This window comes from Paramacrobiotus metropolitanus, unplaced genomic scaffold (genome assembly GCF_019649055.1).
Source record: "Paramacrobiotus metropolitanus isolate TYO unplaced genomic scaffold, Prichtersi_v1.0 Parri_scaffold0000052, whole genome shotgun sequence".
In the NCBI taxonomy this organism is placed as follows: Eukaryota; Metazoa; Tardigrada; class Eutardigrada; order Parachela; family Macrobiotidae; genus Paramacrobiotus; species Paramacrobiotus metropolitanus.
In genome coordinates this window covers 569,426-579,944 of record NW_026570272.1, presented here as the reverse complement: position 1 = coordinate 579,944, position 10,519 = coordinate 569,426, and the positions used below count along the sequence as shown (strand labels likewise).

Here is a 10,519-nt window from a genome sequence, read left to right as displayed (position 1 = left end):
AAAAAAAGTTATAGAAAATGTAAATCGGTTTATTTTCGTGACTGCAAAGCAGCCAAACTCCGGTTTACTGATTTAGTAAAAAAGCTTTACTGATTTGGTAAATGTGTTTTAAATTTGCCTAACGGCGCAGTACTGAAACATGTACAAAACCCCGAACCAGCAAATCAATGGTTAATTTCCGTGAAATCGAATTTAAATACTAGGGTAGAGTACGGCCGGGTACGTGATCCGCAGACCGCAGCCACAAAGCGTTAATTGCAAACGGATTTCAGCACATATTGTGATGATATAATTCTGTAGACAGAAAGTCGCGGAATGCAAAAACATCATAAACCATCGGAAAAATAAAGAACAAAATCCGAAGAACAATAATACATTTCAAATGCAATACTTTTGCCATTTGCAATTTACAGCAACTTTCGCAGTGCAAGCATATGGTTATCCTGAAAGCTACTTGGGAGCTTTTGAAAACTGGTAGGCTTGCACATTCGGTCGGCGCTCGAAGAAATCAACACGGCTCCGAACGGTGCCGCCGGAAACCAGGTCATCCGGAGAGATCCTGTCGGCAGGACTAGCGATGCCGGCAGACGCATTAGACGCCGAATCGTCCGCCAGTTCTATGAGGATATCATCCCTATTACCCGCCTTCGTGCCGACGCTGCTGTCCGTCAAGGCATTGGCCATGGGTACCAAACCGGAAATTAAGCTGTACAGGGACATGCAGGACCGGCGAGCGCGAAATTCCAGACCCTTCGAGGTCACTGCAAGAACAAGTCAAACAAAATAAAACACATATTAGGTCGAGTTAACTTTTTAAATATTAATCTACAGAATGTCTAATAATTAATCTATCTGTACTCTGTAGTTATGTACTGTAAATACTGTACATAAAATTTACAAGACTACACATTTTTCTAAGCTATTTCACTATTAAAACTACTTTATGTATTTGTGAAGATACATATAACATCTTATTAAGAAATTTCTTATTAAATAAATGTATTTTGAAAACAATTATGTTTAATTCAAGCATAATTAGGAGAATTTTCTTTTAAAGCATAGCAAAAGTAACTTAATTATTTTTTTGAAAACTGTCTTAAGTGTTGATTTAGGAAGAATTCTAGTTACCTTTTGTAGCCCAGAGAAAGAGTTGTCCGGTTTTATTTTGAACGCGCTCTGGCCAACTGCTCACCCCGTCCGCACTCGCTTTAACGAACACACCGAGTTCCCCCTGCGGCCGCTCCCCGGCGATCCCGATACAAGCAACATACTGCATCTGATCCTCATACAGAATATTCTCCATTACGCTCTGTTTAACATCCCACGCTTTCTTTTGCTCCCGAATACAGTCTTCCTTGGATCCCGGCAACAGATCTTTCACATCGACATCCTGCAGCAGTTCCTTAGCATCCGAACCAAGAAACACCACGTCCTCCGGTTTTGTCCACAACACAATCAAGCGACGCCGCGAGGCCATCTTCCCGGCGACATGCACCCGCTTCTTCACGACCATCATCCCGAATTTCTTCCCGTTGAGGATAATATCGTGCTGCGGCCGATTCGCCACACTGGAAGCAATGTACGGGAAGATCTGCGAGTGGAGAGAACGTTGGATGAACAGGTCATCCTGGAAATCATCCGAGTACATGATGAAATTGGGGCGTCTGGAGCTGTCCTCCGCCAGGATCACCGCCCAGGAATACCACGGATACTTTTCCGATAATTCTTCTCCTAACTTCTCTGCACAGTGCTGGTTATGACTCATCGGCTCTTCTTCACAGTGCAGCATGAACTTGTCAACCAAATCCATGAGTTCTGATTGGTTGTTCTCCGCGCCGTGAAAAATCCGCCCCCTGGATCCATCTTTCGATTCCTGCAAGGTTTTCAAGATCTCCTCCACTTGGTTGACCATAATGTTGACTTTCATCTGCACGGTCTGCGGACGCATTAGGACTTGACTCATCAGGTCATCGTGGATGATATTCAATTGGTGCATGCAGCTGAGGTAGGCGCGCAGTGCAGTGATGGCGATGTGGTCGCACCAGTGTTCATAAGCATGATAGTTGCAGCTCTTCATCAGTGTGTGGAGAAACTGCCCTGCAGCATCGTTGACTGTGACGTGCTTGTGCAGAAGCGTTAATAGATCTTTGGGGTCTTGGCGCTCGAAGACGCGGAGAAAGTCGTTTTTCTGGTGATCGCGTGACGCCGGGTCGGCTTGGAAATAGGCTTGAAGGGCGTGGCAAACCAGGTAAATACCTTTAAAATAATATTCCAATAATATTTTCATTACATATCTACCATTTACAATAAATTCGACCGGTGTAAAAAAATTAAGACGTCAGAATCAAAGCCAAATGCAACACAAATTAACGTAATATGTACTTATTTTTACTAAGCATTATAATTATAACATACAAAAACCAAACAATTTAGCAACCTTCAAGATAAACCTTTGGAGAATACGAAAACGAGAGAAACAAAAAACCAGTTATTTCATGTACAATATTATTGCAATATTGCAATACGATTCATAAAGAAATTTCTTATGAAAAGCTATTAAGATCATTCGAAAATATTTTGAAAACCATAAAAAATTCTCATATTCAGGTTTGTTGTATTTATGTGGTTGTTTAGAAAGGTGATTCTGGCCGCACCTTCGTCGATTTTGCGGTACGTTAATGCCGTATCCAGTTGCGCAATACCGGCACCAAACTGTGTTTCCAGATGCTGAACCGCCTTATCCAGTGCTAGCTGGATTTTCAGCAACTGGTATTCCTGATCATAATGGAACCAGTATTCGATCATAGCATTGCGCTCTTCATGGGATACTAAATGCTTCTTATCCAGTACTTTCCCCAACTCTTGCAGTGCCTGCATGGTGACATGGGAGACAACGGTCTTCTTGAACAGATCCAGAAATGGTACAAACATCATTGCCATTTTCACACCGGCTTAGCAAACGAAACAGGAACAGTAATAAAATAAAAATAACGTAGCAAGAAGCCGATGTTAATCCACAAGAAGCACTCAAGGTTTAGCTGGTTGCTCTCGTTGTAGCTTTAAATGATGCGAATGCATGAAAACAAAACGTGAGCGCCGGTTGTTTAAGTAGTCGGAAAAGATCAAGGCGCCTGCAGCAGCTTGTCAGTTCCGTTTGCCGGCTTAAGAATACCGTAGTTGGGCTTCGTAATTATAAGATCGAACACGTTATAACGCCCGCCGGTAAATTATGTCGCGTAAATACACCGGTATAACACGGATTACCGGCAAGCGAACTTGACAGAACAAGCGTTCAAAAGCGGCTAAGATCGTGTAAAAACGAAAGAGATATGGCGTACTTTTGAGCGATAGCAGCCGGATATGGTATTGCCGTAAGAAAAAGCGCACCTTTAGTTGCGGAAATCACTGCACTGTACTCCGTCTTTTTTTTGAAAGCACAGCGACAGCAAAACTGCCCAAGTACATTATGAGGCAAACGCAAAGTCTCGGTAATGTGCCAAGTGCCGCTAGATAGGCGTGCAAGAATTGATTAAGCATAATATAACTAATGTATTTTACATAATTAGTGCCGAAAATTTTACATGAATTTTCATGATTGCCCATCGGCATTTTCTGATCGCATGCGTGTTTTTGTATGGTTTTATCAGCAGAGTAAAAAAAGATGCGATATCGTTACTGTCGGTGTTCAACTGGAAACGAGAACCGGCGCGGATATGTGCATCACAATTAAGAAGCATTATCATTCATATGCGTATCCCTACAAGTCGAAAACTGAGAAGAATGACAAAGTAAATGCATAACACAGCCTGAAACAGCGAAACATAGATGTTTGCAAGAAAAATTTGCGTGCAAATACTGTATGTTCAACGATCTTTGTAAGTGCCGTCGCCCAACGAAACTTCCAGAACTCGTGTTAGTAAAATGAATGGCAAATCATCGAAAAAGTCTAAGCCACTGTTACGGCAGTGTACGAGTATATAACAGCAGCACTTTGCAAACCGGGTAAATTTCACAGGGTTCCCCTGTATTGTATAGCGATCTACACTGATGGCATGGGTACATCTGTTGACTGGTGTGAACGGTTGTGCAGTGTTGACAGCTTCAATGAAGTCGAGTGTCCCGACGGGTCTGTTGCTCTAGCGAAGCACGGTAACACCGCGTGCGCAACGCTCCGCAGGATACGCCGCAACTCCGTTCGGTACTCCGCGCTCATGGAAAAGAGTATCAGCTAAAAATGTTCAACATCTTCATTAAATTTTAACGTTAATTAATCGATTAATGGAAAGCACAACGTTCTGTACCGGATTGATCACATATCCCAGTAGCTGCACCGTCCCCAAGAGCAGGATGAACGGACTTTGAATGACCTGTGGCGCTAAGACGATGGTCACCGGCAAAACCAGATAGCAGATGAGGTTCCAGAAGAAAGACACGAACATCATATTGGCTTTGCTGAGGCGTTTCTTCTCGATGGTCTTCTCCACGCGCTCTTTACCTTCCCCTGCTGTCGCCCGGCGGCGGATGGCCAGCATGCGTAGGTAGATTAGGGCGTAACCGGTGCCGGCACAGGCCAATGGAAAGTAGAACCCCGCGATAAAGGTCAACAGGCCGCCCACGTCTTTCTGTCCAATGCTGCATGCTCCGATAGGCAAGACGAAGTAGAATGTGCCTGAACGAACGCATAAAAAAACTTTTGTTTAGAACCGCTCCATAAAATTACTAATTCAAAATACAGTTGTGTAGTTGCTTGCGACATGCAACCATTTTTGTAAAATCCATAATAAATATTTCTAGTAATACCGGTAATTTATTACCAAACGAACAACAGATAAACAAAGTAGTAGTTAAACACTAAATACAGCTATAAGACCAAAAAAAATAATTTGGCATATATTAAAATAAAATATTACTGATTAGATGGAAACATTAATCAGTATTTGATTGTAATTTTCATGACAATTTCTTAAATAATTTCTTAAATATCAGCAGACAACTTGGGGAACCGACAGAAAATTATGCGTTTTTGGCACCGTCTCTGTAGTAGTGAGAATGTACAGTCCAGATAAAATTGAAAATTGGAATACTTATACTTGCATAAGTAAAAAAGCAGTTTGTTTACCAAGATCAAATAAACCGAGACATCCCAGCACAAACGAACAAATCCATATGGCCACGATGACAACACGCTCCAGTTTTTCTTGGGAATACGCTTTATACTTATACGGAAAGCACAATGCCACAACGCGGTTGGATGCAATGTACGCTTCCATGGTATTACTGGCGTATTGGCAGCTCTGCTGAATCCACATAAATGTACTGCAGTAACTATAGCTAATATTCCAGTTGTTGATAAGCTTCCAGTAGATGCTGACCACTGTCTGCGGATAGCAGACAATGCATAGAAGGGTGTTCGCTACGACGCAGTGACCAATGAGCAAGCCACACCCACTGCGTAATTTTCGATTACACAGGATCAGACCGGCGACGACGAGGTTGCCCACACCACCGAAGTAGCACAAACTTAAATAAGTCGCTGTCCAGGGGACGATAATCGAGGCGGGGATAAGCGAGCTTGGCGGTGTGCTGTTGTTGAGAACGGAAAAGTTGCTGGATGCATTCATTTGTATTGTACGAGTATAACGGTAAGTAATCTACCGTGCAAGGAGCGTAGAGTAATTCAGTACGTGTAAAAGAAAAATGGCATTGCCTGGAAGATTTGTAGACTATTGTGCTGGGCGATGACTTAACAATGAGTGCTGATTTTCCATGGGAAAATATACGTATGAAGAAACCACCGTATACCTTCTTCAATAAGAGCAATAATAGTTTCCGGTTTCAGATTTTCTGTTTTGCTGCCAGAAAACTTATACCAGTTCATCGGAAATCAGCTTTTTTCCAAATTGGAGTGCCACAAATCGGGAGAGTATGAGACGTATGCTGGAGATGACTTTGCAATGAGTTCTGATTTTCCCTGGGAAGACATACATGAGTAAACAACCGTATACCTCCTCCAGTAAGGGTACCAGCAGTTTCCGGTTTCGGATTTTTCTTTTTGCTGCGAGAAAACTGTCAGATCATCGGAAATCAGCTGCCTCTCAAACTGGAGAGTTACAAATCGAGAGGGTGCGAGACGGAAAGTGCAGCGCAATTAATGCAGTATTTAGACGACCCGGAAATTATTGCAGCTCAGCAGGGTATACGCGTTGCAATTAGTGTAACACGAGTCCTGGATTCCTGGTCAACGGCACTGACAATCATGAAGCGCTGCAGTAAAGGATTAAATAACCAACAAATTACTGTAGTATTACATCTTCCGCGTTGAACTGCAGTAAATTTAAAATTAAATGTTGCAGAAACTTTCACCCATTGAAAAATGCGCAAAATCAAGCCCAAACAGATGTAATTATGAATCTTCGTAGCCCTGAAGCAAGATTCGCAATAACGAACATCCTTATAATGTTCCTGGATAACAGAGACCATGCCGCACTATTCCTACCTACGACATGTAGCCGAACGCTTGGTGCAATGCAGTTCGACATAATAAGCTAAATATTCTGCTTATTCACAACGCTGTATACGTATAAATCGCTTTAGCCACGATGGAGCGGCGTTAAAATGATTATTCGAGACACGTAGCCGGGCCAACGCTGTTTAGCTTCTTTAAGCCGGTGCCGCTCATGTTACATTAATCAGATTCAATGGAGAATCAAAAGCCGATCGCAAAAGAGCAGCCGCCGCTGGAAGACGTTCAGTGATTATTATCCGTACGGTCTCCCGAGATATCGACTCCCTTATGGCCGTGTCGAGACTTTTACAAGCCGATAAAGGAAGTCACCATCAAGAAAACGCTCGTGTTACGCATTCAACTGACCGTGACATTGTACTTAGCACACGGGTCTTTCCTTGAAAGTTGAATCCACTTTTTTATACGGAGAAGACGCAAAAACTTCGTATGCGCAGAAAATGCGAAGTAACTAATCCCTGAATAATCCGTTGCAGAGACTCTGTATTTTGCCGCTTTCCGCAGATCGATTGTGATTTGTACAGATCCCTCATGGAATCGGTGTTGGCATGTGGACTTCCGTCTTGGGACTTCAGCATATTGGATAAGGATATAATTTGAGACTGTCCGTTGGTGCGCTTGGCTACTCTAGTCAATGAAGCAGGCAGAATTGAAATTTTAATACCTACAGTAGACGACAAAATTGTCCTGCTTAATAAGCGGATACAGCAATGGATATGCAACGCTCATCCATCGTATGCGCTCATTGCGCTGTAAGCCGACAGCGGCTAACGGTCCTAAGTTGAGACAATTTTGTCGTCGATTGTAACTTTATTAATGGATCGATCGTACGACTTGCTTGCCGATCCAGAATAATTATGCGTTCAGGATTGCCTGGAATGTGCGCAGTAATAGCTGATATTAAATGCAAGGCCGTTAGTAATTGTTTTTTTTCCAGTTAGCCTGGAGCCGATGATTTGCACCAGCTGTTTACCAGAAAGAAAAAAGTTGCCAGCACTTCTAAGATGTCGCATTCTTCCTTAGCGCGTTTAGCCAATTTTTAACTTTTTCATATCTTGGTAATCTTGAAATATCTGTTCTATAATCAAGGTGGTCTACATAGATTATAGATGATGGATTATGCAGTAACAGCAGAAGGTGTTTAAATTGCGACATAACAAAACATACTTGTACTGTTGTACATGTATTTTAGGAATGCCTTTTGTACAACAAAATGCTCGTTTTAGTCGATTGCGTTTTGTAATCGCAAAAGCTACGACATGCAAATTTACAAGTGCACACTCACCAGTCACCACTCATTCTATGGTTGCGAGCAGGGAGCGCAAAAAACCGAAGCGGTGACCAGTGTCAAAGCGTGATCAGTGCAGGCTTGGTGTTTGGGGTAATGCAGTTCTGCAGAAATGGTTTTTTATAATACACATTACACATGTTAATATCCTTCGCAGTTAATTCGCTTTCTAAACCTGCTATTCGGCATATAATTCTTCAGTGACCAACTGTAATGGAGACAAATGTGTCCATCAAATCCGAAGAACACGAGATCGAAAATATCGGCAGAAGCTGCCGGTATCAATACTCAACAACTACTGACTTCCTTGGGAGAGGAACATTCGGTATGGTTTATAAAGCTAAAATTTTGGAACGCGGTGACTTTGTGGGAGAGGATATTGCGGCTGTCAAAGTTATTCACATTGCTGCTCCATCTGAAATTACTGCTAATCCAGAAACCTGGAATAAAACACTCACTAGATTGAGGAACCTTCCTGAACTGGCGCACAAGAACCTGATACCGTATCACCAAATTCGCATTACGAAGTTATCTGACAAAGCGACAGTGGAAATAATGATGGAGTGTTGCAATGGTGAGTTGCATGATTTTCTTTGAAGTTATTGATGCAATCGTTATACGCATTACGCGGGCCCTGAATTCAGGTGATTTGACATCACTTCTTAAGGAAGCAAGAAAAGACAACACCCTCCTCAGCAGATATGAAATTGTTGAGCGCCACTGCCAAGACATTACAACCGGACTGAATTTCTTACACCAGCAGGTAATAATACACGGCGATCTGAAACCCGCGAATATCTTGGTGAAAATCCTGTCGAACGGCAGGAGAGTTTTGCTCATCGGTGACTTGGATGACCTAGTACAAATGCAGGAAACGGTTACCTGCTCCGGTGATATATCGCAGTTGCGCGGAACGGTACGCTACATGTCGCCGGAAATGTTGAGAAAGTTCTGCGTATTCCAAGGCGAAAGTCCAGGACGGAAGACCGATATTTGGACCTTGGGCTGCATAATACTCGAGATTGCAGAATGTTATGTAGGCAAAGAAACTGAGCAGTTGTATATAAAGGAAGGAAAAATTGTCAGCCTGAAGAGCGGTGTTTCGAAAATCCGCTTTGCAGATTCTATAATGGATGGCTACGTGCCCTTTGTAAGCGAAGACATACCGGCACGTTTGGCGGCTTTTGCTCGGCTGTGCTTGCAGCAGAGCTCGATAGAGAGAATATCTGCCAAAAAGCTGTTGGAAGAATTTACCGTTGGGAACGCCATTGTATTCAGTAGCCACATATCTGGTGGCAATATCCGGGTTGTGAGTTTTGATCCAGTGACTCACCAATTGCAAACTCCTGAACTGCGTATACCCGCCACGTTATCAGTAGAAATATGGCCGTTCCAGTTAAGTATTCCGAGAGGAAAACTGCTCTTTGAGTCTGTCGAAAAGGATCTCAGAAGGAAATTTTATCTGTGGAATGTGCCTCAGGGAACGTGGCGTTCATTTACGCCGAATAAAAGCAAAAAAGTTTTCACCGGCTGTCATATTCCCGTTGTGATCAGTGACGAGATCTATTATTTCCATTACGATTATGGTCCGGATTATGAGTTTATCGCAGAGAACATACGCAATGGCAGTACTAAGGTGTTGCGGCTTCCCCGAGTTAAATGGTAAGCTTGCGTATTTCAGTACAATTTTCGCCCCATATTTACCATGGTCAATATGTCGCCACATCAGCTCACGGCACGATGTAAATTTAATTGAACTACTTAAATGCATTGTTAACACGGACTTGGGTATCTGTTGTAGGCTAGACGTATCAGCAGTGGCTGCGTATAAACAGCAGATATTATACGCCTACCGCCACTTGGGTGCTTCATGGACCGGACTGGAACTGTACGATCCGCTATCGGACGATTGGACCTCCTTACCAAATCTGCGGCAAGCACGCAGCGGGTTCAGTATGACCGTACTGAACGGATACGTGTACATCCTGGGTGGCATGATCATGGAACCGCCGTTTTCTTGTTCGTCGACTGCCACTGCGGCCTGTCTTCGCTTGAACGTCACAACATCCACCTGGGAGGACATACACCCACTTCAAGAACCGCGATACTGGCATTCCGCATGCGTTGTTCACGACAGGATATATGTATGCGGCGGCAGGACAGCTTTGAATGATCATGCACTTTCTATAGAAGTTTACGATAGTAATGGAGGCGGGCCGTGGTCGACTGTCGCCTTGAGCGTACAAGATTAGCAGCAAATGGGGGAGACGACAATAGATCATCCTTGCAGTGTAAAAATATCAGCCAACCCGAGGAGCGCCACCGGCTCACCTCTAAGAAAAATTTAATTTTTTTGTATAATTGCACCGTTCGCCACGATATTACTTAAAAAATGGTTTTGACGATACGATACGCCACGATATTACTTAAAAAATGGTTTTGACTGCCAAGGTCACCAGGACGTGGCCAACAAATTTAAATAAAAAGTGCTATATGGTAAGCGTGCCATTATACGAGGCCACCCCATAGGTGTGTACTGCATGTACAACAATAAAATAAATATCTGCAGTCGGTTTTCACAGATCACCCGTTTCTGAACGATCCTTTGGATGACTGAACGCTACGTATATTGTTTTTTTTTAGAGATAGATGGGTGCGTGCTTTTTACTTCGATTTCATGCTTTCGGTTGTATCACAGATATTGCTAA

General features: G+C 43.0%; 2 protein-coding genes across 3 annotated transcripts; both read right to left on the bottom strand.

Annotated features, from left to right (window-relative positions):
• Positions 1–172: 172 nt before the first annotated feature.
• On the bottom strand, positions 173–3,070 carry LOC129592419 (uncharacterized). The gene is made up of 3 exons (XM_055488447.1): positions 2,655–3,070; positions 1,129–2,256; positions 173–761 (listed from the first exon to the last, which is right to left on the bottom strand). Exons 1-3 carry the CDS (start codon positions 2,938–2,940, stop codon positions 451–453), a joined length of 1,725 nt encoding a protein of 574 aa, XP_055344422.1. The 5' UTR covers positions 2,941–3,070; the 3' UTR covers positions 173–450.
• Positions 3,071–3,810: 740 nt separating this feature from the next.
• LOC129592425 (growth hormone secretagogue receptor type 1-like) lies at positions 3,811–9,692 on the bottom strand. 2 transcript variants are annotated; one of them, XM_055488455.1, is made up of 5 exons: positions 9,665–9,692; positions 7,809–7,915; positions 5,120–7,145; positions 4,302–4,669; positions 3,811–4,228 (listed from the first exon to the last, which is right to left on the bottom strand). In XM_055488455.1, exons 3-5 carry the CDS (start codon positions 5,619–5,621, stop codon positions 4,040–4,042), a joined length of 1,059 nt encoding a protein of 352 aa, XP_055344430.1. In that variant the 5' UTR covers positions 5,622–7,145; positions 7,809–7,915; positions 9,665–9,692; the 3' UTR covers positions 3,811–4,039. The 2 variants fall into 2 exon arrangements, with proteins under 2 accessions (XP_055344430.1, XP_055344431.1); XM_055488456.1 differs by lacking the exons at positions 7,809–7,915; positions 9,665–9,692 and having other exon boundaries at positions 5,120–6,264; positions 6,497–6,524.
• Between the last annotated feature and the right edge of the window lie 827 nt (positions 9,693–10,519).